Consider the following 27713-nt stretch of genomic DNA (forward strand, 5'->3'; position numbering starts at 1 on the left):
GGCACGCACGCACGCCCCGCCCAGCGCGGGAGCGGAGAGACACACCATAGGCTGTTCGCAAGCACGACCCCGCCCCCCGCCCGAGACGCTATTGGCTCTTGCTCCGCGCGGGGCGCTATGGGGCATGTAGTCCGCAACCAGCCCCGGCCTCCGCGCTCGGCGGGGCGGAGCGGCTGTTCTCGCGAGAGCTGCGGGGACGGCCCTGGCCGCGCTTAAAGGGGACGCGACGGGCGGGCGCTGGTAGCGGGCGCGGGGCCGGTCCGCGGTGCGGCACCCCCGGGCGGGCTGGCGGGTCCTGCACCGCCCCGGGACCAGGCTCCCTCGGGGCCGGACGATGTCCCCATGGCCACCCTAGCGTTGCTCCCGTGGGGCTGCAGCCGCCCCGTCACCGGCCGGGGCTCTCCCTCCGTGGCCCGGCCCGCGGTCACCCGCGGTGGGAGGGAGCGGAGCCGGGCAGCGGGCTCGGCAGGGGAGATGGGCGGTGGAAGGACGGGGAGCCGCGGGGCTGTGCCGCGCTTCTCCTGTCCCCGGGAATGCCGCCTCTGCGCCGGTCTCACCGCGGCCGGGCTGGGGCAGGAGCCCCCAGCGGGGCCCGCAGAGGTCGCGGCTCTGAGCTCCGGGCGCTGCTTGGGAGGCACCGGTGAAACAAACGGTGACTGCCCGGGGAAGGGGAGCGGGGCTGAGGAGAGGCTGGGGCAGGGCCCAGAGAGCCGAGGGGTGGCGGCTGGTGGGGCAATTGTGGTCCCACAGCCCTGCGGTGCGCCAGGGCGGTAAGGACCGGGCGGCCTGGTGTTATAGAAACATAGAATGGGGTGGGGTGGAAGGGACCTCAAAGCTCCTCCAGCTCCAACCCCTGCCACGGGCAGGGACACCTTCCACTAGAGCAGCTTGCTCCAAGCCCCTGTGTCCAACCTGGCCTTGAACACTGCCAGGGATGGGGCAGCCACAGCTTCTCTGGGCACCCTGTGCCAGCGCCTCAGCACCCTCACAGGGAAGAGCTTCTGCCTAAGAGCTCATCTCAGTCTCCCCTCTGGCAGGTTAAAGCCATTCCCCTTGGCCTGTCCCTACAGGCCCTTGTCCAAAGCCCCTCTCCAGGTTTCCTGCAGCCCCTTTAGGCACTGGAGCTGCTCTGAGGTCTCCCCTTCAGGAGCCTTCTCTTCTCCAGGCTGCCCCAGCCCAGCTCTCTCAGCCTGGCTCCAGAGCAGAGCTGCTCCAGCCCTCGCAGCATCTCCGTGGCCTCCTCTGGACTCTCTCCAACAGCTCCACATCCCTCTTGTGCTGCTGCCCCAGAGCTGGATCAGGACTGCAGGGGAGGTCTCCCCAGAACACAGTAGAGGGGCAGGATCCCCTCCCTCGACTGCTGCTCATGCTCTGGGGGTGCAGCCCAGCACACTGGGGGGGTTCTGGGCTCAAGCACGCACTGAAGCCGGGTCACGGGGAGCTTCTCATTCACCAACACCCCCAAGTCCTTCTCCACACGGCTGCTCCATCCAGTTACCCCCAGCCTCTGCTCGTGCTGGGAATTGCACTTTTATGAAGTGGTAGCAGGGAAGCTCCTTCCCTGCTGCCCCCTCCCCGGTGATGCTCTCCTGGTGATGCTGAGCAGGCACCAACAGCCGGATGCTGGGGGGGTTGTGGCTGTGGCATCTCTCCAGCCAACATCTGCTCCCCCGGATGTGCCAGCTCTGGCCTTTGCCACCCCCCCTGCCCTGCCAGGGGCAGCCTGGCCTCTGTGCTGTGCTGTGGGGGGACCAAGCTTCCAGGACACCAAGTGCTGCCATAGCCCCAGCCTGCTGCAGCCTCCTCTTCCTCCTGTGCTGCCTCTCTGCTCCCCATCCCAGTAAAGCAGCACTGCAGGGAGCTGGGCGTGGGGCACCTGAGCAGAGACTGCTCTGGGACTCAGCCTGAAACTGGTTTTAATATCAATATAATGTCATGCTGGGGAGATGCTGTGGATTTCTGAACTACCAGCTTGGATTTAAAGTCCTGTTTCTCTTTAGGGTTGAGCAAGGATCAATTCCAACCCTTTCAGGTGCTTTTACATGTGCATCTGGTCCTACATAGCCCTTTATAATCCTCCTCAGAACAGCAAGACAGTGGATTATGCCTGGCTTTAGAGATGATCTGCTGAGATGCAAGTTTCTGTGCCTGATAAGACAGGGACCGTGTATGCAGATGGGCAGGTGCTTCCCTACAAACCTACCCTGTGCTTCCCTACAATCCTGCCCTTTCCATTTGTCATGGTTTAAACCCAGTCCAAAGAACAGTCACTGAGCATCCATCCCGGTTCTTGCCCCCCAGCCCCAGGCACCCACTTCGCTGTGGCACTTCCAGCTCCGTCATCCCCAATGTGACAGATGCTGTGGGTTCCCCCAGCTCTCCTGGTGCTGGCTGACACGGATGTGAGCAGTGCTGGTCTCTGACAGCGGCACAGCTCCATGGGAAGGAGGAAGGAGCAGAGAGCAGCGATGGGGCAGAGCCACTGAATTAGAGAGAACTTTTCCAATATGCTGCTGAAAGGAGAAAGGAGCCGTGCCCTTGCAATGTGCTGGCTGGTGCAGAAGGGGAGACTCCACCTCACTTTGCAGCACTGCAATCCCAAGGGAAGCTGAGCATCTCCTGCTGCACAGGCCTCACAGCAGGTCCCTGTACTCCCCAGACATGGCACAATGGGAGCAAATGCAGTTAGGAAAGGAAAAGAAGCCTCTGGAGGCAGGTGGAGATGCGCTGCTCCTGGTTGAGACCTCAGCCTTCTGTTCCCTACTGAAGGCAAGTGGGAGCTGTGACCCTGGGGTCTGCCATCCCAGTCCTCCCATCCACCCGTGTCACTGATGTTATCATGACCTTCAGAGGAGGCTGGGCCCTGCCCTGCCCTCCTCCCACCTGCAGAAGTCACCATGAGGGGATGTGTGCAGGTGGAAGCAGCACAAGCAGCCCTCAGCCACCTTTTGCCCCTCCAAAGAACGCATGCAAAGCTTTCCTTAGCTGCTATCCTACAGAGCAGTCATTGACCCCAGCACTGCTGGGGCTGTAGGCCTCCTGAGAGTAGCACTGGCCTACATGGAAAATGACAGCGTGCAACAACCCCCAAACACCTTTCTCCCAGGGCTGGCAGGCACCTTCCCAGCGGTGGGACAGCAGCAGTTAACTGCTCGGGACAGGGCGCATAGGATCACAGAATCCCACACTGGGTTGCATTGGAAGAGACCTTAGACCTCATCCATTTCCAACCCCCTGCCATGGGCAGGGACTCCTTCCACTAGAGCAGCTTGCTCCGAGCCCCATCCAACCTGTCACCAGAGGTAATAGCCCCATTGCTGCATCTCCTGCCTTCCTGGCAGCTTTTCACAGCAAACCTGTTCCCAGCAGGACACACATCACCCGAGTTCACTTCTCCCTCCCCAGTTCAGTAATTCAGCTTATAAAGGAGGAGCTAAGACCAGCACATTAAAGAATAAAGAACACCTATGACGGACAAATTGAAACTAGGACAGGGAAAATAACTCATTGCAGAATTAAACCTGGCCAGTGCCTCAGGACCCTGCAGGCTACGACGATGATCCATCATCTTTGCCCTGCCAGCACTACAAGCAAAGAGGCAGGCAACTGGAAGCAGCAGCACGGGCTCTGCTGCAGGAACATCCAGCTGCAGTGCCAGGGAGGTAGCAGGAAAAGCATCCCCAGAGGATGGGTTTTAAACTGTTTCACCTCAGGCTATTTCCTCTCGGCACCTGGAATACCCCAGTCACTTTGCTGCTGGAGGATTCCTGCTCTTTTTCCGACTGTAGTTTTATGCAGGGGATCACTTTGGACAAGAGCCCAGCGGAGGGAAATTCAGGACAGAAGTTGCCTGCAATCAAGTTTTGCAAAGGAGAGTGCTCTCAGGAGATGCACAGCCGAGTGCTCCTGCCTGTACCAAACCCACAGGCAGGACAGGAGCCGGGTTATGCTGCGACAGAATGAAGCTCCACACCTGAGACACGCAGAGCTGCACAGCGAGACGGCACAGACAGGCTCAGGAGGGTTTGTTCACGTGCTGTGAATGTGAACGTGTTCCTCACGCCATCTAAGTGCACCTTGGCCTGCCACTGCCTGCCTGTGACAAAGGGAAAATCCCCAAACTAAACAGAATAGGGCCCAGAGCTACACCCAACTGCATTGCTTGGCTGCTTGAGGAAGAGCTCCATTGGCACAACCACTCAAAGCTCCACAGCCTGCACCGGCCCTGCTGTCCTCCCTGGGAACAGCCACAGCAGAGCTGGGATCCCAACACTGCTCCCCTCCTGAAAGCACAGCATTTGGGGCTGGAGCTGCCCGGTCCCCTTTAGTAACACAACTCAACATGCTCCATTTTGCTGCCCAAACCTGCCAGTGCTCCATGCGCATCAAGTGTGGGGCAGGCTGGGCACCCACAGCACTGCCTCTGACCCGCTCCTGCAGCTGCACCAGGCTCCTTCCTCACCTTCATGCCCAGGCCACACTGCTCCAAGCTCCCTCACTTGACAGATCAGTTGCTGCTTATGCCCTTCTGTCCACTTCAGTGGCCTCGGCTGACCAAAGAGGAAGCTGCTTCGAGTCTTCAGGACTAGGACTGCTGGGGAATATTCAGTGTCTGAAGCCTTGGGCCCATCCATAACTTGAAAGGGTTTGCAGAACTAGGATATGGAGCCTTCCCCAGTAGTTTCTCTGGCTAGAGTGCCAGAAAGAAGAATCCTTCCTCCCTCCTGAATATCTGAGCTGTGAGGACAAAGCAGCTGTAAACGTTGCAGTCAATTACACACACAGAGTAGCAGAAGGGGGGAAAAGGAGAAACAGAACTAGTATAATGGCAAGAAGGTTGCAAAGGTTTGCAGTGTTTGCAACTACAAGCAGCAGTGGCGCAACGGCTGCTCCAAATCTGTGCCAGAAGGTTGAGCCCGAGCATAAAGTGCCTGATGATGAAGTCCCACAGCTACACCCCATCAGCACAGGGCTTCCATGCAGCTGTAGGAGCACAGTGGTGACACTCAGTGAAGGGACAGACACTAACCTGTCACCAGATACCTTCTTTCTGCACATGAACAAAGCAAAAAAGCTGCTGCCACTGCAGCTGGCTGCCTGCTTCCCCCAGAAGCATTCAGGGAGTCACCATGCTCATGTTCCCCACCGAAGGCCAGGATACCAAGAACTCCATGTTGGACACTTTTCTGCCTTTATTTTAAAAAAATCCAGAATGGATCCAGTAACAGTTTTATTATCAAGGAAATTGTTTTACCATACGCAGAGAACAGACACAGGATGGAGCAGAAGGCTCAGGCAAGCAAGGTATTAACTTCCACATAGCCTCTTTCATAAGAAATGATGCTACAGCTGAGTTTGAAGTAACCCCTCTCCCTCTGAAGAAGGGCACTAGCCTAGCTGCAGCTCTGAATGTTCTCTAGCAATGGAACCAGCCTCGGCACTGCTGCTCACAGGCCTCAGCACCTGCTCACAAGTACTCACATCCACAAGCAGCATCCATGCTGGTGTTCCTCTCCTCCCAGTTCCAGCAGGACTTCCATCTCCACCTTTCGATTTCATGACATGGTTTCCAGACTTGGAGATCAGATTTAGTACACCATTGTGGCAAGTATCAGAAATATATGATCAGCGAGTCCCCGTGTGCCTCGGTTGAGACCTAACTTTGCCTGGCATGAATTAATTTTCATCAAGTGACAATTTACCTAGCAGACACATCACTAAGTTTATACATTAAAGAATTTTATATATAGAATACTGCAAAAACACAGTAAGTCTGAATTCTGCCCACTGCTGCTCAGGAAGGTCCCTTCTCTCCCAAGCATCAAGAAAAATCAACCTCCTCTTCATACCCTAGTCAAGGCAAGACAGAGACTTCTTATTGCTTCTCTTCCTTCTGATCCCCTGGACTTCCAGAACCCTCTCGTTCAGAGGCCATCTGTGAAAGAGTTGGTTTGTTAGTTAACAACAAAATGCTTCTCCTAGACTTCCCCCCCACACATAGCTGCTTGGGTCAGTTCTAGACAGAAGAAACCCTTCCTGCAGTGAAAAGGGTGACTGTACACTGGCGAATGGAAACAACCTTCATCTCTGTGTGACTTACTACAACAAAGGACATCATCTCCCTGTTATTGACGCGTTCCCAGTGGATGTAACGAGCTTATGTTGCAGCACTGAACATCTTCAGTTTGACATCAGAAAAGCAGCTTTCCACAGCAAAGACAGCTTAGCACCACCAAGGTCACCCCACCCACGGAGAGTGTGCTGCTGCCACCCTGGGAGGCTCCCCTGGGCACCAGGGCTCAAACTGGGGGCCTGTCATGGGGATGGAGATTGGGAATGAAACCCTGCTGCCTTACTACAGTAATGTCGGCAGACTGAACAGGAAACCTGTTCTACAGCCATCCTTAAAGTAAGCCCAGACGTTACTTTACTTCCTTAGGCACTCTGCACACTTAGGGGAAAGCCCTGTCTGGGCTCTTGATGCTCTTACTGGGAGCTTCCATCACTTCTCCGTGTAACAGTGCACAGTAACATCACACACTGCCTGGGAGGCAGGCGACCCACAGCACGATGGCCAAGACTTCGAGGCCTTCAACCCTACCTGACCTCCCACAGCTGCCCCTGCAGCAAGGGTCACCCAGAGGGAACTCCACTAAGACTCAGTGCTACCACCAAGTACAGCTTTAACTGACCTTAACCGGTGTCCCAACCCACCCCTCCCCATGAGGGCTGAAAGACAGAAGTCACCATGAACCTACCTTCTTGTATGCCATTTCAAAGAGTTTCAGGGAAGCCTGCTGCAGGCTGGTTGCTGCCTGCCTGATGTTTTCTCCTGTTTCACTATCTTTACGAGCCAGAAGTTCCCTCATTTTAGCAATTTCTTCCTTTAATTTGTTGCACTGCAAGTAAGACACAAAACCCATGATGAAATCCTGCACTTTGTTCACTGCTGTTTCACACACGTATCGGCCACAAGAAGATTACCGTTTTTGTTTGCTAGAAGCCATGAAATTCAGTCCCAAACTGAGCCACACGGTCTGCAGGGACTAGGACTGTGCTCAGCTCCCAATGGGCACCAGTCCACATCACTAAATGTGCCACAGTTGGCATTAATCGGTCCCCTTGTTTGCTGTCTCAGCAGAGGTGCCAAGGACAGAGAGCCCCGCAGAGAGAGAACAGCCCGCCAAAGAGGAGAGCTGCTCTCCCTGGCACACCTCAGCACTGAGTCAGTCAGCCCAGGAGCCAGGCTAAAGGGAAAAGCAAGCTGGTTTTCAGCTATACTTAAGACACTGTCAGAAAGCCAATGCATAAGGCTGTTTGCCACCCTGTTTAATCCCTTTGTTGCACATGGGAGAAGGAGCAGAGAGAGACAAACCAAAGCAATACGCTCTCCTCCCAGCCCCTGCAGCCATCTGCCAAAGCCTCCCCGTGGTCTGGCAGTTCTCTGCCAGGCTGGCACGGGGCGAGAGCAGGCTGGAGAAGGCAGGTTACTGGGGGACAGCTCTGCAGCTGCGCTTGCTCAGCGGCTCGCAGTCAAACCGTGGGCAGAGCTCTTACACAGACCCACAGGAAGGCGAACGCGATCAACGCCTTCTGTGTCAGGCCACATCTCCACCCAGACAGCACAGGGCATCTTCCAAGCACTGCTACCAGCTTTGCCTTCGTATTCACCCCTAGAATATCCCTGCAGGGAACAGAGACTTAAACTGTGCTCCTGTGAGAGAAAACACCAGGGATCATAACCCCAGTCAGCCAATACCCACCCTAGAGAGAGAAGCTGGGCTGAAAAACAGCATTTAAAATGGTCAGAGGGTACTTACCAATAAACTATAATCCTGCTCCCTCAAATGCCCCACAGAGCCCCTCGGAGCCCTTTCATGCTGCTTCTGAGAGTTGTTAACTTGCAGATTGTGCACTCTTTGTTTTAAACCTGGCTTTTGAAATTCTTAATGCAGACATTCAACTGTCACTTAGTGGTGTGAAAAGTGCCCTCTTGATACTAAATACCCACTTCACTCCCATTGAAGAAAAACTGGATTTAAGTAAGTGGATTTTCATCACCTCTGAGTTCTTGGGTGCTGTGTATGTACCACTGGGACCACAGAGCTCCTTTGCCTTTGCCCCTCTGCTAACACCTGGGTAAGCACTGTTCATCAACTCCACCTTTTGGGAGAAACTCTCCTCTTGCACAGGCTACAGCACAGCTCTTATCAAACCACCACAAGGCCGAGCCAAGGACATAATCCATGCGGAAATCTTTCAGTAACAGCTTCCCAGGCTCTCAGATCTTCAGCAACACTGAACTCGCACTTTGAAATAGGGTATTTGCTATTACCGACACCAAGCATGTCCTTACACACTCCCATCAGCCACGTTCACCCCACCCAACAAGTGCAGAAAGCAGAAGTCAGTGACTTTGCTTTGTGCTGTCCTTCCATGGAATGAAAATATGCACAGAGCTGGTCCTGCCAGTCAGAGCCAGCTGCGAGTTAAGTGGAAGTTTGAGCAAAGCCTTAGTGAGGAATCATACCTCCTTTACCATTACAGAAGCAGAAGCTACCTACCTCATCTGCTGGCAGCTGATCCTTGAACTCCTCCATCTTAGACTCTGTGTCGTGGATGATGCCTTCAGCCATGTTCACAGCTTCCACACGTTCCTGGGTAAGAGAGCTCATAAGGGCCTGCTGCACACATCACTGGCAACACAGGCTGTGTACACGTGACAGCTGATACTTCTTTCCCCAAACTGCTAAACCTCCATTCTAGTTCCCACCCAGGATCCTTCTTAATGGCAAGGAGAAATGCAAGCAAAGCGGATCTGGATGCATTCGGGCACCAGAAAGCCCAGGCAGTCTGTGCAAGCCAGTCCTCATGCTTTCACACCCGAACTCACTCCTCTGGAAGGAGAAGCAACTAATGCAGCATGGCTGCTGGTATGCTGAGAAAGCCAGCAACTGCAGAGCCAGCACAGCTCTCTCTGCTCTGCTCCTCAGGAAAGCACAAAGCTGTTGGTAAATAAGCTTCTTCTGCAAGGAGGGCACTAGAGACAGCTAAAACTGGATTGTTTTATTCATATTGTCTTATTAAAAGTGCTTGTAGCATCTCAACAGTGGAAAAACCCCACCGTGCTAGGTAACAAATACCAGTTCCTGATGTTACTGTTGCAAAGACAACCCACAGGGGATAAGGTAGGCTGTAAGTACAAGGGAGCAGCAGTCTTGCTGAGGCGTAATTCAGGCCCTGCAACAACGGGAACTGTTTCACCAGCAACAGGCCCTCTGGGACACGCATGTGAAAGAACACAGCCTGCCTGGACAAGGGGGTGATCCCGTTCTCAGGAGAGGAACCACTTCCAGTGGTAATCTGATGGAAAGTGATTTTGTTTCTACATTCTACCTTCCCTCTTTGTGGGATGACAAAGTTCACAGCAGGATGCCAATCCATGGTTTTCCATGGCAGCAAGAATGTGATCAGAAAGGTGTAACGAGGGAATTCTGACAATCAGTTATGTACATCAAGTAAAGAGAAATTAGTTAAGAAAGTAACCTGATGTCCTCCTTTCATATGTCACTGGGCAAGGACGAGCCCCACTTCAGAGCAACAACGGGGAAAAACTTACTCAGCAATTTAAGATACAAAAATCAAAGGCAACAGAAAAGTTCTCAGTGCAGCCTCCTCAAACACAAGGCCAGCACCTCCACTGCCTGGCAATGATACAGTTATTTGAACAGCGGCACTTTCAGGCCAAGGTCTTCAAAGATTCTCCATCCTACCTACAACTGCTACTAAGCCAGTGCTTTGTGGCTGTAGGGGTTCTGAAGCAAGAAGATGCTGCTTCAAGTGAACTTATTCCATGCACTCTTCCGTTCAGTCCTCTTGTGATCCCTTCAGCACTGCAGGTGGGATTTACAGCACTGCCTGAACACCTCAGGCAGGTTTCCACCAACCAGGAGAACACAAAGGGGATCAATCCTGTGTGCCAGTTTTAGCAAACATTATACATACACTGGTGCCATATCCCAGAGCAGGCCCGTGTTGTGTCTGCTTACCTCTGCATTTAGTAGCTCAATTCATTAGCACTACCCTCATTAAACCAATTAGTTCCAACCTTGAATATCACAGGTTCAGTCACTCAATCATGGCAAGTGTCAGTCTTTCCTTGACCAAGTCAGTGAGGCTTTCAAACCCCTCTTGATCACTCCGCCTGCACTGAGGGCAACTCCTGTGCTCAGATGAATACAGCAGTTGAGATGCCACAGTGAGACTTTGAGCACTAAGTAAAGCAACTTCCCACTTACAAAGAGGCTGAGGTGCAGCTTTGCTTGGCAGGTTGTATAAATTACGCTCTAAAGTCAACTCCCTCAGAGAAAGTAGGTTAAATGTCCCCATACTGCCTCCACTTAAAGGGAACGTCGCTGTGAGAACCCAGCTGCAGCAGGCTAGCTTCAAATCAACAGCCAAGATAACAGGCAGGTGGACAGTGAAGAGCACTGATGACAAAAAGCATAACTAGAGCTGCAAAGCTCTTTCCTATGACTAATAGGCAGGTGAGTCTGCTTACTGCTGCCTCCACATCCCAGGAATTCTTCAGGGAGGAGTTAAAGTGCTAGTCAAACAGGGCAAGTTTCCCAACCCAAACCAAGATCCATGTGCCCCTGCACACACCATATCGCATCTCTGGAGCGTAAACTGAATAGAAGGAAGCAGATATTCAGGTAACAGCACAAGCAAACAGCTCAAGACTATCCAGAGCAGAGCCTGCAGCTCCTTCAAAGGCTGGCACAGTTAATGGCACAGAACAGCAATAACCAGCAGGCACCCACTAGCTGAAGGGTACCAGAACGATCATGTTACCTTCCTTCGCCTGTCTTCCTCTGCATATTTCTCTGCATTCTTCACCATGTTCTCAATTTCATCTTTGCTAAGGCCGCCAGAAGACTGGATAACAACTGCATTAGAGAAGAAGCATTAATAATGTCCTCTCATCTTTGAGGAAAGAAAGTTATTTCCCAAACCCTCTCAATGGCAGCGGTTTTGCTCAAGGACTCTGCACCTGTGAAGACCTCCTGGGAGGTACAAAGACAACCTCTGAAGAGGCAGTGATGCTGCTGGCAAGATAAAAGCCTGACATCTTAGATCTAGGAACTCCCCAGCTCTGCCAGACACTTCCAGCCCACTGGGCTGCAAGTCACTTTGACAGTTCTTCAGTCCTCCTGGAAAGCTCATGTGCACTACCACCCCCCCAGCCAAGGGGACACTCTAGCAGGTTAAACCCACAAAACCCCAACCAACAGCAAAACCCAAACAGAAGGAATTGTTTTACCAGGGGACAGAGGCCCCTTTCACTGTTGGAAAGCAGCCCAGGCTAGCAGCAGGACAAGACAACACTCCCCACCCAGCTCCCCCCACTGCCCTTAAGTGAGCATAGTGTGAGTCTATGGGCAGGCTCTTAAGATCCTCCCCCCTTTTTTTCCTCCTCCAATAGTGACAAAAAACATAGTCAAGATTTAAGCTAATTTCTGCAGCAAAGCATAATTTCATTGCAAAGGAAAGGACCAACATCCAGGATACCAGAGAGTCCAAAAAAGGATGTATCAAGCTCCTCATTATAAGTTTTCTACATAGTATTTGTCAATGGTACATAACCCTGAATAAAGACATACGCACATGTCTTCTTTGGGCGCAGACGTGGGATGAGCAGCTCAGCTTTATAATTAGGACCACGTCTGCATACAGGGAGGCAGCTAAAAACTCCTGGTTGCCTAATATCAGGAGATGTTTATTCAGAGCTAGAAGGCTGCCACCCATCAAAAACGTACAAGGAAATCAAAGTAACAAGCAGTGTGGGTTTGGTAACAGATTTCTGCCAGAAACCAGGCAGGATGCTTGAAGAGCAGCACATACCTTCAAGTTGCCAATACAATTAACAATAGTTTTCTTGCATGGAGCATGCATTTGATTGCTCAAGGGGTTGCCTCCAAGAAGCAACTGACAGGCCATATAGAGGCTTCCCAGTTTGAGGCACAAGACATCTATTTTGTATCAGCAGAATCTAGAAATGGTTCCAACAAATGTTCTGAGCCCACAACAGAGCTCCAGAAAACGTCAACAGTTTCGTCTACTACCCCAGAACACTGGGTCTAATGTTTCACTGCACTGTAGAGCAAAGTATAGTAACAGCTTCAAGTCCCCAAGCCCCCTGTCATTTAGAGATGTTGCCAGCCTAAATGGCTGAAAATGAACAACATGGTTAGGCAGAACACCTGCTGCTTCAGAATACCTGGATTTCAAGTCCTCTGTGATGGGGTAATTAGAAACAAAACAAGGTCTTGGCACAGGGCTGATAGGCTCATCTGTATGTGCCATGCCTTGAATTCAACCGAGATCTTCCCAATTTGATCTCTCTCTGCAGGCAGCCACAGACAGCAGTCTCTCGATGTGTTAGCAGAGGGCATTCCCAAAGGAGCAGCATGCCCAGGAGCACAGCTCAAGAATAACTTGTACAAGGTGCTCGAATCTCAAACCTCAATTTCTGTCTCTTCAGGATAATGTAGGGCAGAATGTCATTGCACTGAGCTCCCAGTGACACAGGGCACCCTGTAAGGCAGCAGGAGCCCTGCTCCACAAACACCTCTGGGGACTGAGGCACAACTGATCCATACAGGGAACCCCAGGGAACAGCTGCACTCTGCTGAAAGATTGCTACAGCCATCACAGCAGACAGCAAGGCCAAGAAAGGACTGTCACAGAGTGCAAAATGAGTTGGACTGTGGCAAAACCCTGCCAGTGAGGACTTCCATAGTAAAAGCAGATGCACATTCTGCCTAATGCACAAGGAGAGAGCATCCATCAGTGGCATTCTCCGTCAGCAGGCTAACAGAGCACTATGCGTTTACAGACGCTTTACTTCCTTGAAAGGAAGTTACAGGTCAGTTGTCACTTCTTCCTTTCCCTACTTTGTTTTACAGTTAACCTTTTGCTCCCCTTTCCAGAGGAAGCACTTAAGGCTAAGATGACTTCAACCACATCTGTGCTGTGCTGGCAACAGATTGCCTGTGCCATCCTTAGCCTCAATCAAGTAACATGCCACACAGTTCCCACCCCTGGCCTGTGGGATGCCCATCAAGTGAGCACTCCCATTACCTTTGGAGTCACCCAGTGCTCCCCTCAGTGCCCAGCATGCTATGGCACCATCACTGCTCCACACCCTTCCTCTTCCTCCCTAGGCAGCATCCCAGAGCACTTACTCTGCTGCTCGCGGCCGGTGCCTTTATCCTTGGCTGACACATGAACGATACCGTTAGCATCAATGTCAAAAGTGACCTCAATCTGGGGCACTCCACGTGGTGCTGGAGGAATCCCAACCTGAGAACGAGAAGTACTTTGTCATTAGCTCACACATGAACATGAGCTCAAGGTACGAGTCTCCGAGGTTGGGCATGCTGGTCATCTGTCAGCTGAATCCCAGACTGGTTTGGGTTGGAAGGGACCTTAAAGCTCATCCAGCTCCAATCACCTGCCACGGACAAGGACACCTCCCACTAGACCTGGTTGCTCAAATCAACTATTAACTAACCCTCAGAGCCAAATCCTCTACATACCTGTTGGCATCATGTGGTGACTGTAGTTATCTTGACTGATTTAACAGCATACAGATTTCAACCTAGGACTAGTACACAGAAACCACGAGAGGTAGCCCCAGGTTTGGTTTCAATGTGAAACAGGTTCTGCTTTATTGCTGAACAAGCCCCTCTTCCATGGACACAGCAGGATGCTCTACTTCCTCAGTTCTGGACATAAACAGACTTCACTGACTACCTCTGAGGCAACCATTTTAAGGGACTGACAGGCAGTGCAGCTTCCTTCAAGAGTGCAGAAGAAAAGGCAAGGCCCTTCCTAGCAACAGAAAGTTTGGACAAACAGTTACAATGGTGCCAAACTTTGCCAACACTGACCAAAACAACTCTGCCTAAGGAGACAGGCAGCCACAGTACCAGGCTAGAAATGGGCTATCCTGGGGACTGCAGGTATCACAGGGCCTGCTCCAAGTTTTGTCTTTGCAACACCAGAGGAAAAGGCCAGCATTCAGGTTGTGTGCTGCACAGGCCTGCTACTACAGAGCTCTTTGTGCCCAGAAGCAAAGAGAGTCCTTTTAGCTGACCATACCCTAATGCTGCAGTAGCTCCTGTGCCATATAACACTACTTAAAACTTCTGAGCTCCATCTGAAATGCTGGCTGCTCTCCTGCTGTTGACAGGCTGCCCCAGAACCAGGCTATGCCTTAAGAGACAGCTTTTTTACTACAAATAGGGTCAAGTGTCTTCTGTAAGATGACTCTGCCTCAACACTGCCTTCAGGGATCAGCTGTAATGGAGAAGGTTCTGAAAGTCAAGTCTAAGGTCATGAAGACTGAGGAGCCAACGTACCAATGTGAACTGGCCAAGAAGTTTGTTGTCACTAGCCATCTCTCGCTCTCCCTGGCATACTTTAATCTCCACTTGTGTTTGCCCATCAGCAGCTGTGGAAAACACCTATGGAAAAGGAACAGAAAGTTACTGGATAGTTAGTAAATTGCAACATGTGCACTGATGCAGTTACAAACTGACTAAACAAGGAATGACGAGAAGCTACTTGGGAGAGAAAAGAATCATTACATCCTTGCTGTTCCCCTGTTCCTCTGACAAAACACTGAGGCATCAAGACTTGAACAGCCAAGCTCACTGGCATTTTGTCCTACATGCACTTGAGTGCACAGGCACTGGCCACGCCACACCAGCGGCAGGCTCCAGTGGCAGCCAGCCACGTTTCCTCCTGACACAGCAGGGCTCCTGCCCCAGCCCCACACCCCCGACAGAACCAAGGTTATCAGTAAGAACACACACTAGCAGAGCCAGACAAGGCAAAGGATCACACCCAAGTCTACTAGGGCTGTACAACACAGGGGAAAAAGTAATCCCTTCAAGGCATGCAGGCCAAGAAAGGTGGTCTCAAAGGAGCGTGGTGCTCAGCTACAGAAGGTCTCCACACAATTCTTCTTCAGAATGATGTGTTGACTGTTAACATCATGGCACACAAGACTGCAACCCTGACCAAGCCACAAACATCCCGAGGTGTGTTGCTACACATTAACTTGACCCACCTCCCCTCTTGAGCACACTAATCATCAGAGGCACTCAGTGGCTGACATTAAGTTTAATTTCTGTGCTGTTTTTCCTTGCCAGATGAGGAGGAGACAAGACCATCTACTGGGATGCTGTGGGTAGCCTTCACTGGGTGTTTGAGACCACCACAAAAGACCCACCCATCTGGAGGAAATGTGTACCTGGCTCTTCTTTGTTGGTATAGTAGTATTCCTGTTGATGAGCTTTGTGAAGACACCTCCCAGTGTCTCAATCCCCAAGGAGAGGGGAGTTACATCCAGCAGTAGCACATCAGTAACATCACCAGCTAACACACCACCTTGAATAGCTGCACCAATAGCAACAGCTTCATCAGGGTTAACAGCTTTGCTAGGAGCACGGCCAAACAGATCCTGTACAGTCTGCTGCACCTGAATGGAGAGGAAGCACAATGCAGATGAAGAATGAATCATTACCACCCAGTGCTGTGCTCACATGAACATGCCACCTTGGCTAAAGGTTTGTATCTTTACGCTTCTGCTGCCACATAACCCTGCGGCACGATGAAAACACTAAGCTTCAGGCTTGGAACTGCTCCCCAATTCCCCATCTTCCACGCACGCTCTTAAATGCACTCACTTCAGTCTAGACAACCCCTTCTCTGGGGACATCCTTGCAATCAAGTTTGCCAGCTGCAAGTTAACCTGCATCAGTCCTTTCCTAGCCAAGAAGGGATTGCTCCATGCTTATGAAGCAGGAGTCGAGGACTGCTCCCCAAGAACATGTACAAGCCAATGCTGGGCAGAACAGAGCTGTCAAGGACAGGACAGCTGTGGAGGCAGAGCACAGGGAAGGTAAAGCACACACAGAGCAGAAGGATGGTTCATCTTGTTTCTGTGTAATAAAGGGGAGGGAAAAAAATTACTGAAAAGGTACGAAGTACAGTGTTTTCCAACTTCTTACTTGATGGACTGTTTTTCACCAGAAGGAAATTTGCTGCATCAGCCTGAGCTGTGTTACTAGCACTGCCCTTTCAGCTGGATGTGCCCATGATTGCAACAGATGTACTACTGAAGTGCCTGGAAGGGAATGCAGTCAGTAAGGTGTCTGCACGAGAGCACAGCTCCGTAGACCACTCATCTGCCTTGCAAGAGGAAGGTGTGGGACTTGGTTCCCCCTTGCAGCTTCCCTTCTCTCCACGCACACTTGGTGAGGCACACGTGGCACAGGTGAGCCTGGAAAACTGCTATAAGCAGAAGTCCAACTCCTCTGCACTTAAGCCAAGAAGCATCTGCTGAGTGTTCATTACAGAGGACGACACTTTCTGTATCAGCATATAATTAAGTGCAAATCTTTCCCTCTAGAGGCACATTTTACAGTACAAAAGAAACATTACTTCTAACCACCCACTGTACTTTTCCTGGAGCAGTGGCCACGTGAGTGCTCCAAAGAAGGCACACTCCCTCCTAGCAGGGGGAAGCGATCAGAGCGTACACAAGAGAAAACTGTACAACACATGAACACTGCTTTGGAGGCAGAGCTGTTAACTACAGGCACTCAGGAAAGCCTGACGTAAGCTCAAAGCCACAGATGCAAGGGCTTAAAAATAATGGGTAAAAAAGTAAAAATAATAATAATACAAAAATAAAGTCAATATTTAAGTACTCTCTTCCACTCCCAAGAATACATCATGTTTCAGGAAGGGCCTCCCCACTTCCAAAAGTGCTTTTCAGCACTTTATATGCAGCTAACTATGCCATTTTTCCCTTATCCAGCTGGAACAGGAGGGACTTCAAGAAAGTATAGCACAGTAACTCCACCTGAGCATTGGCCAGAGCAGCAGCCTCTCTTTATCTTGGTTCCCCTCCCTGGGTGACCTTCTGCACATGCTAATATCACCTCCAGCCACAGGGCTCATTTAACACAGCGAGTTAAAAACCCCACCACCAAACCCCAAATCAACCCCAAGCAGGGCCATGTACACACCTATTATCCTAGAAAAGGACCCGCAAACCACAAATCTTTACAGCAGCAGCCCAAGCCTGACAAATCCCTATGGGATGAGATTTTGATGACCTCTGCAGTAAACGATGAGCTGTACCCTTGAAGGGAGCAGTGTACACACAGGTATGGATTCAACTCCAGGAGAGCTAAGCAGCAGTCTGCACTGCTATGAACAAGAACAGTAACTCACCAACAGACAGCACCTGATCTGCAAGATGGTGCACATCTGCAAAACAAGCTTCTAGGTTACCTCCTGGGGCTTAACGCCACAGAATACAAGAGCTACATGTTAGGTAACAACAGTTTAGAACAGCCAGTTAAATATGCTTGTCAAGACCCAGCCTCAAAGAGGCAGCTGAGTATGTGCAACCAGCACATAACAAAGCCATTTTGCTCAGTTTCTTCACTGGTAATTTCAAGTGCTCTACATAGAGGAAGAAATCCATTGAAAGTTTGCTGATAGGTTATTGTCACCGAAGTGTACCTTTATCACACACTGAAGTCCATAACAAGAGAAAACACCTTGTGTATCTGAGCAGTGCTGCCCATGTTCAGTCCATATCAGAAAGCCAAGCTGAATTTTCAACTCCTGGTACTTCCCAGTTGTCTTTGCAAAATGCAACTCAGGCCCCAGATCCAAGCTGAACTAGTTAAACAGGATGAGAGAGGCCCTTGCCACTGCTTTCATGTGACTACTTAGCACATCCGCTCTGCTCCTGGGGGCCTTCAGCTGCCGGAGCTCTGAAGTTACCAGACTCCCAACTTCTCTGTTACAGATCGCTCCAACAGGAAGCACTGTGTAGCTGTGCCAGCTTTGCCTCTAACAGGAACTTATCTCATACCTTTGGCATTCTGGTCATGCCACCAACGAGGATGACTTCACCGATGTCACTCTTGCTGACTTCAGCATCCTGCATGGCTTTCTGGCATGGCGCTACCGTCCTTTTGATCAGATCAGCTACAATGCCCTCAAACTGCGAGCGACTCAGCTTCATGTTCAAGTGCTTTGGTCCAGAGGCATCCATAGTAAGGTATGGCAAGTTGATGTCAGTCTGCAGCACAGAAAGAGAGAGGAAGTGAAAGCCAGGAATGGAAAACAAGGCAGCTACATACAGGTTTTAGATCAAGTTACAGATTCAGTTCTGTCTGTACTGAAGCATATAGGTGCCTGTTCACCCTAGAGCTCAGTCTTTAAGTGGCAGCAGGAATGCGCCTGTGTTTGATGTTTCAGACAAGAGACAGGAAAATGATTTTGTTGCACACCTCATGGTTATAACTATTAAGTTCCAATTTTGATACGTGTTATTTAAAGATCTTTTATTTCTATCATAACCAGGAGGCAAGAGGTAAAACACTGGAAGTGACAACCTCAATGCTTTTCCTTCAGCACAACACAGAAGAAAGCCCATCATCCGAGTTCCAGAAGATTTTGCCAAATGACTTTAACATTTCATGAGGTAAGCTACTTGAAAGAAATAACTCATGACTGTTTTCTAAACACAAGCAGCTCATGTTCAACAGCCAGCCCATTGCCATTTACTGCACAGTTCACCAGTATCAGAATCCACTTTTCATGGTTATTTGTGAATCATCTTACAAATTCACATGCCGGATTTTTAAAGCAATTCTTATATCAAAACCATCTTGTTCAAATGCTGAGTCATGCTGACATCAAAAGATGATACAAATCAAAGCCATTAAAAACAGCTATGGTTTAAACTCTAGAGATAAAGCCTATTCAACAAGAACTATACCCATGTTACTGACCAGAGGTGCACATTCACTTTATAGATCATGGTCAAAAATATTAGGGGAAATAGGGCCAAAACCAAGTTGTTTTTCCCTCCCCTGCGAAACAGTTAAGGAATTCAGTTTTTCCTGGTATGAACAGACTGCATTTGCCAACTCTTTGAGCTAGTAAAACAGAGCCTGCTATGTCTCTGGCAGAACTATGCATCCATTGTGACTGGTCTAAACTCCTTGCTATGAGCTCCCCACTGGCCAACAGAAAGACCACCATAAAAAAGAATAAAAAATGTTTATTCAGAATCTAGAAACTGGCAGAGTCCCCATTTCAATTACTATATAATTGACCTTAATTTCTCTTAGGCAAGACTATTATACCCCCAACTTGCTGCTTCTCCAGCTTCTGATTCAGTAGTGAATAGAGGACATGCTTGACTGCATTTATATACAAAGCAGATGGAAAAAAAAGAGGGGGTATGTATTGCCCATTGTCTCTCCATAGGCAAGTAAGTAAAGATTCTTTATAGAAATTATTTCTTATTAAAAACATTAACTTTTTCACTGGAATGAGTAGCTCCAAGGCTTCGGAACTGCTTTTACAAATCTGCAAGTGCTTCCAGTAACGCAGCAGTACTAGCTACAGCTGAATTCCCTGATGCTCATCATACCTCTGAAATACCCAAGTTGGGAACAAGGCCATGCTCCCTGCAAGACTGGAAAATGTGGTGCCAGAAGAAAGGCAGAACCCACCAACATCCTTAGCTTCCAACGATTAACTGCTCCTAAACAGTCTACCCTGCTAAAGGACTTAGTTAAAGTGATGCCATTTGGTTACATAGAACTTTGCTATGCCACCACAAGAAAAAGCAGCAATTTCATAGAGGCTCATAAACAAAAATAATGCAAAACTTAGTGTATCAAAATATTTCACTGGACTGCTTTGAACCCAGCCACCTACCTGCACAGATGATGAAAGCTCACACTTGGCTTTCTCCGATGCTTCCCTCACCCTCTGAAGGGCCATGTTGTCTTTAGTCAGGTCAACACCCATCTGAGTGAGAAATACAGGTCAAGAGACTCTCAGCTTTTGCACAGGAGTCATGGAGAGCTTTTCTTCACTGCAGTTCACCTTCCTACAACTCTTGCCTGTAAAGATGTCTACAGAAATACAGCCAGATATATGCACTTCTGTTGATCTCCCTCACTTCTGGCAAATGCATTTAGCATTTCACAAACTGGCCTTCTGCTTTAGAGGCGATTATACAGGAGGCTACAGATGAAAGCTTGGAAAAGCTGTTCCAACACGAAATATAAAGGGATGACCGAATTAGCAAAGGAGTTGGAATTACACTGCAGTTTCTGACAGCCAACCCTGTACCATATGCATCTGCACTGACACCTTCAATTGGACCACAAATTTTTATTAACAGAAGCAAGCAGTGTATGTACAAGTTGGTCCTGCTACAGTAGAGGAAAAAAAGGCAGGAGTCTTGCTAGCCTGTGTTTTCCAAGACAGGAATATTCCATCTCCAGAAAACAAATGTAAGAACTGGAAGCCAGGCTAACAGGTGTCTAATATTCTTAATTTCAACTGACAGATGACTAACCCAAGTCCTAATAATTTAAGAAAATTCCTATTCTTCTATAGAAGTTCAGTGCCTTCGAAAAGCGTAACACAAGACTGAATTCTGACAAGACACCTTACCTCTCTCTTGAACTCTTTAACAATATACTGTAACAAAGCCTGGTCAAAATCTTCTCCACCTAGGAAAGTGTCACCATTGGTGGACTTCACCTCGAAGACTCCCTTCTGGATTTCCAAAATGGAAATATCGAAAGTGCCACCACCCAAATCGTAGACTGCAATACTGCAAGAACAGACACAGACACATGACTCTCCCAAGCTCTGTGGCTAGAAAAATCACAATCCTCAGGAGATGAAGTGTGCAGAATTCATTTTGCTGTCCACTAAAGCTAAAAGCCTCTCTAAAGACAGCAATAAACAAATGACATAGAGTACACATTCCTCAAACACTCCACGTGGAAGTCTTCTGAGATATGCTGCACAGTGCTTAACTCTGCCTGTTAGTTCAGAGAGGGCAGTTCCTCCTTCTTCAAAAAGACATGCTCCCATGCAACAGCAGGGACACCAGAACCATTATATACGTTTTCCAAAATGCAAGGCTTTCACAGCACTATAATCTACATCAGCAATAAAGAATATCTTCCTGCACTTGTAGAACCACCCTGGACAAGAGACAGGAGACTGAATGCAGTCAGGAAGAAGATCACGCTGTGGACACCATGCACCAAACCTCAGCGTAGCTCTTGTGCCATACTTCAGCACCAATGGTGCCAGCCCCTCACCAGGCTGTCCTTAGCCACACCTCTCACTGCTACCAGCAGGTAAGATCATTAACACTCTGCTTTGATAATGAAGTTGTAGCTGCAAGTTATGAACTCGCTTTCTTTAACAAGTACTGTTGGCATGGAACAGAGGTGACATAACACAGCACTGACTCACAGCTGTGAGTCTACTCTGGCAGAACTCCAACCACTGATTTTAACAAACAGAAAGCAGAGGCAGCATTTACAAAGCAAATTACAGTATGCTTATTTAAACATAGGGTAGGTGTAATGAACAGGCACTTACACTTTGTCTTCAGACTTGTCCAAACCATAGGCAAGTGCAGCTGCTGTTGGCTCATTAATCACCCTCAAAACATTCAAGCCAGCGATCTGCCCAGCATCTTTTGTAGCCTGAGGAAAAAGAGGGAGAGTGCTGACTACTGAGAGAAACTGAACACGATTTGTAAGCCCCAAAATCTTACAGCTTGGTGACTACCTGTCTCTGAGAATCATTGAAGTAAGCAGGGACTGTGATCACAGCATTCTTTGCTGCATGCCCCAGGTAATTTTCTGGAAGAAAAAGAGACAAAAGAGAAAGTTATTCTTATAAAATAAGAACACTACCAAGTTGTTATGAAGTAGTTTGAAATCATTTTCCTGAACTAAAAGCACAAGATAGGCTTGCTGCCCGAGAACCTGCTGCTTTGGGGGAAGATGCAGAGAGCCATGCAGGAATCAAGCCCTTCCACATAACAATGGCAGTTCACAGACTTCTGATAGAACAGCAAAGCACCCCTGCAATTCAATCAGTGACTGGATGTCACTAGTGAGCAAGAACTCATCTAAGAGCTTAACCTGTCTTTTTAGTGTGTGAGGCTGAAGTTGTTTCCCATTTCTTGGGGTATTCAACACGTAATGCACTTACAACCTACTCATTTTCATCCTGTTTATAGAATCTGCTCTCAGTAACATTTATACAGTACAAATAATGCACATGTACTAACTTTATAAGCATTTGAGACAACAAGTCAGGAAAAATCTGTATTACACCCTAACTTAAGATCATAAACCTTCCTCTGTGTTACTTGCAAAGCCAGGTCATTCCATAGTTGAATTCGTGTAGTACCAAGGCCAAAGGCCAATAGACCTAGAGGAAGCAGACCGCTGCTTAAAGCAGAGGTCCACCATCCTTGGAGTAAATCAGGTCCATCACATCTAGATGTTTCCATACCATATACTGACACTTTACTCTTGGGTGGAGCTTTAGCAGGAACCCAGGACCCAACTGAATGCACATTTACCAAAGGAGGCTGTGGAGGGCAACTACTGCCTCTTATTTATTATACTCAGCTTCCCCAGAAGGCACATAAGGAACTGGAAAGGAGAAAAAAGAAAATTCTCCAGGCCAATGGATATTTTGCCTTAGTGAAGATCTGAAGCCACCACTGGCTAAGAAACCACTCATTCAGCCTGACAATCGGGCCCCTTGAACACTCCCTTTCTTCCTACATCTCTAGAGTCTGAATAAGAACAAAGCCACTCAATCCCGTGGCTGCCACAGCCTACGATCAGCTGCAGCCAGGAAGGCACAAGGACTGCAGCTTACAAGGAAAAGGAGCTCCCCCTTCTGAGTGAATGTGTATTCAATTCAATTGAAATTGAGTATCAACTCAATCTGTATGCAATTCTGATATGTTTTAATTAAAGCACTAATGTGTTGCTAGACATTAGAAACTGAGGTATGCAGAGATCATAGAATGGTTTTGGTTGGAAGAGACCTTAAAACTCATCCAGTTCCAGCCCCCTCCCACAGGCAGGGACACCTTCCACTAGAGCAGCTTGCACCCTTCCACAATATGCCCCATGAAGGGTCTGCTACAGAGTGATTCCCATTCCAAAACAGTGCCTTTATGGCTGCAGCACTTCCCTTTGCCATGGCCCAGCACCAAGGTCATACTTGGGCACACAGATGGTGAAGACCAAGCTGTACCAACCTGCAGTTTCCTTCATCTTCATTAGTACGAAGGCACCAATCTGGCTTGGAGAATACAGTTTCCCATGAGCCTCTACCCAGGCATCACCATTGGAGGCACGGACAATTTTAAATGGAACATTTTTACTGAAAAACAGAAGAATTCCACACTCAATTCCTGTATCAGATACAGCACAACCCTCCTACCATTAGGATCAGCAGATGAACAGGTACAAATTCTAGACAAACGCTAAACTTGCTAACAGCACCCTCAGATCCAGAGAGTCACAGAAGTACCAATGTAACACTCCTGCTTTTAATCATCTACATCATTTCACCATAAGCCTTAGGTGTGATCATACAGCTTTGATTGAGATCAAGAACAAGTCTTCATCTGTAGATGCTGACCATCCCACAGAGCATCAGTAAAGCTTTATTCTGCTTCTCTGAAAGCCTTAAGATGATCAGCAACTAACGTAACACAATACAGCACAGCCCTCATAATATAAGCAATGAAACTTTGAGACATGAGGGCATAAACACATAACCTAGAAGTGGCTTGTATTTTAAAACCTAACAGGTCATGTTATACACCACGGTGTTTTGTGTGCTTCTGCTCTCCCCCCTTCACTTACATATCCTTCTTCACTTCAGAGTCGTCATAGCGCCGTCCGATGAGACGCTTGGTGGCGTAGAAGGTGTTGTGGGGGTTAGTTACCGCCTGCCGCTTTGCTGGCATCCCAACCAAGCGCTCGCCATCGCCTGTGAACGCAACAACTGAAGGGGTTGTCCTGGCACCTTCAGAGTTTTCCAGCACCTATGGAAAAAACGGGACAGGATGCCATCAAAAACAGTGCCTCTGAGAGCACCAAGTTGGACATTCAACTTCTAGTACTGTTCCTGCGTGCTGGTCGATTGAAAGGCATCCCTGCCTGTGACAGGGGGGTGGAACTGGATGGGCTTTAAGGTCCCTTCCAACCCAAACCAGACTGTGACTGTGTGTGGTATTCATTTTTTACTTACTTTCGCTTGCTTTCCTTCCATAACTGCCACGCAGGAGTTGGTTGTGCCCAAATCAATTCCAATAACAGCACCTTTAACTGCTTCTGAGCTGCAGAGCGAATAATTGGAAAAATAAAGTTACTACTAAAGGAAAATAACTACACAACAAAAAAACCTTCTAACCTGAGACAGGACAAACACAACTTCTGCTGTTCAAACTTGCCTGGAAACGTTCACCTGGAGTCAAAATGCTAATAAGAAATTGTATTGGTTTATTTATCGCTGCTTAGCACAAACAGAAGATTAAACAAAGGTAACAAATTACTCAACCTATGCAGGGTTCTCTGAGGCAGAGCCGAAGATAACCATCTATTTGATCCTGAGGAGCAACAGATTCAATCTCGAGAATGAGAGTGGTTCTTACAAAAGGCAGATTTGAACCTTCTCCTCCTACTGCTTTCTAGGAAGGGTTATTGCTCCTTCAAGGCCAGAAAGAACTCCTGAGTAACACATTTGCCTTATCAATAACCCACGCTCTGGGATGGAGAAAGCATACCGAAGACAGAGCAGAACCACATATACTACCAGGATATCATTTCTCACTCCCCAAGATCCTAACTCACTCCCTAACTCCAGTTCCTAAAGCTCCAGTAACCTAAAGCAGTGATTTCGTTTCTCTGTGCTAACTAGAACTGGGCAGTTTCCCTAACACAAACAGATCTCCCATTCCATGTTCTGAATCAGCACCAGCCACAAAACATCTGACCAAGTTACACAACTGCTGCTCTTTTCACGTTATCTTGCAACAAGTACAACAAGGGACTAAAATCTGTTTGAAACGAACTTTATCTGTAGTGAAACAGGGCCACACATCGCTCTTGTTTCATGCCAGTGTTAAATAGTTTGCTCCATCAATGTCTGGGGTAGGTTTTTTTTGGTTTTCTGAGTCATGGAAGGCTTTTTTGTTTGGTTGCTTGGTTATTACATAGAAAAAAAAAATCCCCTCAAGAATCCACATTTTGTGGATGCTGGTGGTGTGAGAAAAAGAAAAACACTTCTTAAACTTCTCCTTGGAGAAACAAGACAAAGAAAACTTATAAAAAGTTATCTCTATAGGGTCTAGTTTTATCTTGCTGGATTTGCTCTGTAATCCATCTCCGACTCCAACAATCAGTTCTGGTATCTGAGAGAGAGCAAACACAAACATCAACCAACCAAACATGAAAAAGCAAGGAAATACTTACGCATATTTTCTGCTGGATGCTGCTCTGAGAACATTTTGACTGAGGCCATTCCAGAAAGTCTATAAAATAAAGATGCTCCAATGAAAACTTAGTTTTAAACACTCAGCAATCTTCAAGCCAAGACCTTCAAAAGCTAACAACTTCTGAAGCAACACGGTCCTACTGCAATGTTTTATTTTGTAAGAACAAAGTAAGGAAGAATTTAGGATTCAGACTGCCATAAAAAGAGCAACTACTGCACTTACTCATTGTATTACCGGAGCCATTTCCCTCACACCAAACAGTCCAGGAACATGCTACCAGTCAAAAAACGGTTCAGTGAATTAACATTGAACCTTCGGCTCTCAATGAAGAGCAGCAAGTAAACATTAACCCCACTTCCCAAAGCCTTATGCGTGGTCAGCAACAAATGATCCCCTAGATCCCCTGACGAACCCGCAGCCGAGATTTTGAAGAAAAAAGAAGTTTCTCTTCGCAGTAATTTCGCACACGCAAATCAACACCCTGCAGACTCTGAAAGCACCGCCCCTTCTCCTGCTTTCAGAACGGACTTTTAACGACCTTACCAGGGCCAGGCCCGCCCCGGGACATGGCTGTTTCGTTAATTCTTCGAGCTGCTCGGCCTGGCCGCGCTCCCCGGGCTGGGAAGGCTGCAGGGCCCAGGCAGCGCCGTGCCCAATGCCGCGGCCTGCTCTGCGCCGCACCGAGCGGCAGGGCCGGGCGGATTGTCCTCCCCGGCCTCTCCCTGCGCTGCCCCCGCACACGAGGTGAGGAGCTCAGCGATCTCACTACAGACCTCCCCGAGAGCAGACCCAGGCCCGCGGACCGCGCTCCCGGGCCGCCGTCCCCTCCTCGCTACCGCCGCTACGCCATTAAGGGCTCACTCCATAACACCCTCCCCGTACCGGAGACTGCCCAACGAGGCAGGGCTCTGGACCGAGGCCTAGCCCCGGCCCCGGCCCCGCGCCGGGACTTGCCCGCTGGCAGCGCCGTCCCCACCGCCCGCTCCCCCTGTACCCCACAGCCCCTCCGGGCCTCCTCTGCTCCCCACACCCCACCCCAGGCCTCCCCGGTCGCTCACCTGCGCCACGCTGGGAGCGGCGGGCGCGGGGCCGCCATGCGGCAGGAGCAGCGGGAGGCGGGCGGCGGCGCGGCTGGCACTGAGCATGGCGGCGGCGGGACGGGGACCGGGACCGGCTGCGAGCGGGGCCGCGGCTCTTCTGGAATCCTCCACCCACGTGGGCCGCGGGGGGGGAATAGCGCGCCGCAGGACCCCCGGCGCGGGCTGTCCCGCTGATCGCCTGACCCGCCCGCTCGCTGTCGGCGCTCCGCTCGGATACCAACACCGGGGCCGCGGCTGCGTGATGCCTCCCTGAGGCTATACGAGAGCTCGCTGCCTCGGGGGGCGTGCGACGGGGAGACACGCGAGCGCTCCGAGGCGCCGCTGCGAACCGGCACACCGGCGGGCGGCCCCAGTCCCGCGCGCGGCCTCGCACTCAAGGTCGGACAGGATAAAACGCAGGGCGATTGCAGCGGCCTTGCGTCAGGGCGCGTGGTGCGCATGCGCAGCTCGGTCCGGTTCCTCGCATGCGCGGTCTGCGCTACCGCTGGTGCGGCTGCGCCGGATGAGCCCCGCGCGGGCTCGGGCTTGCCCTGCGGTGGTTTGGGCCCCGGGCCCGCTCAGCTCCGCGCCTCGGGGCCCGGCCTTGTGGAGCCCCGCGCTGGTGCTGGCCAAGGGGTGCTCGGACGCGCCCCTGCCCCACAAAGGGCTGCCCGTGTCGGCGCAGGGCCGCCCTCACCCACCCCGGCTCTCCAGAGGAGACCGCAAGGGCCGGAGCTGCGCTCCCCGGCGGCACTGCGGGTTTGGGGTGGGAAGGGAAGGGACAGGGGTGGCTCCGTGTGCTGGTTGCTGCCAGAGCGGGCTGGTTTCCTGCCGCCCCAACCAGCTCTGGGGCACAGTAAGTAGCAGCCATGCGGCTGTGTCAGGAGCAGCGCGCACACGCGCCAGAGCTGTTTAGGTCACAGTTACTGCATGGCTCCAAAAAGCCTGGCTTCACAGAATGCTGGAACAGTTTGTGTTGGAAGGGACCTTAAAGCCTGTCCAGTCCCAACCCCTGCCACGGGCAGGGACACCTTCCACTGGGGCAGCTTGCTCCAAGGCCCTGTGTCCAACCTGGCCTTGAACACTGCCAGGGATGGGGCAGCCACAGCTTCTCTGGGCACCCTGTGCCAGCGCCTCAGCACCCTCACAGGGAAGAGCTTCTGCCTAAGAGCTCA

General features: G+C 50.0%; 1 protein-coding gene and 1 non-coding gene across 2 annotated transcripts; both read right to left on the bottom strand.

The window, feature by feature from the left end:
• Positions 1–5174: 5174 nt before the first annotated feature.
• On the bottom strand, positions 5175–26655 carry HSPA9 (heat shock protein family A (Hsp70) member 9). Its single transcript, XM_062629250.1, has 17 exons — positions 26518–26655; positions 25437–25495; positions 24214–24301; positions 23826–24007; positions 23213–23337; positions 21715–21788; positions 21523–21629; positions 20575–20737; positions 19828–19920; positions 17966–18175; positions 15323–15550; positions 14427–14531; positions 13248–13365; positions 10855–10949; positions 8565–8657; positions 6759–6899; positions 5175–5935 (listed from the first exon to the last, which is right to left on the bottom strand). The coding sequence occupies exons 1-17, from the start codon at positions 26602–26604 to the stop codon at positions 5876–5878; spliced, it is 2028 nt and encodes a 675-aa protein (XP_062485234.1). The 5' UTR covers positions 26605–26655; the 3' UTR covers positions 5175–5875.
• Positions 15000–15071, bottom strand: LOC134169089 (small nucleolar RNA SNORD63). Its single transcript, XR_009966761.1, has one exon. It is a non-coding gene; the product is annotated as a small nucleolar RNA SNORD63 (small nucleolar RNA).
• Positions 26656–27713: the final 1058 nt, after the last annotated feature.

This window comes from Pezoporus occidentalis, unplaced genomic scaffold (assembly GCF_034315485.1).
Source record: "Pezoporus occidentalis ecotype Australia unplaced genomic scaffold, CSIRO_AGI_Poc_V1 ctg33, whole genome shotgun sequence".
Taxonomy (NCBI): domain Eukaryota; kingdom Metazoa; phylum Chordata; class Aves; order Psittaciformes; family Psittacidae; genus Pezoporus; species Pezoporus occidentalis.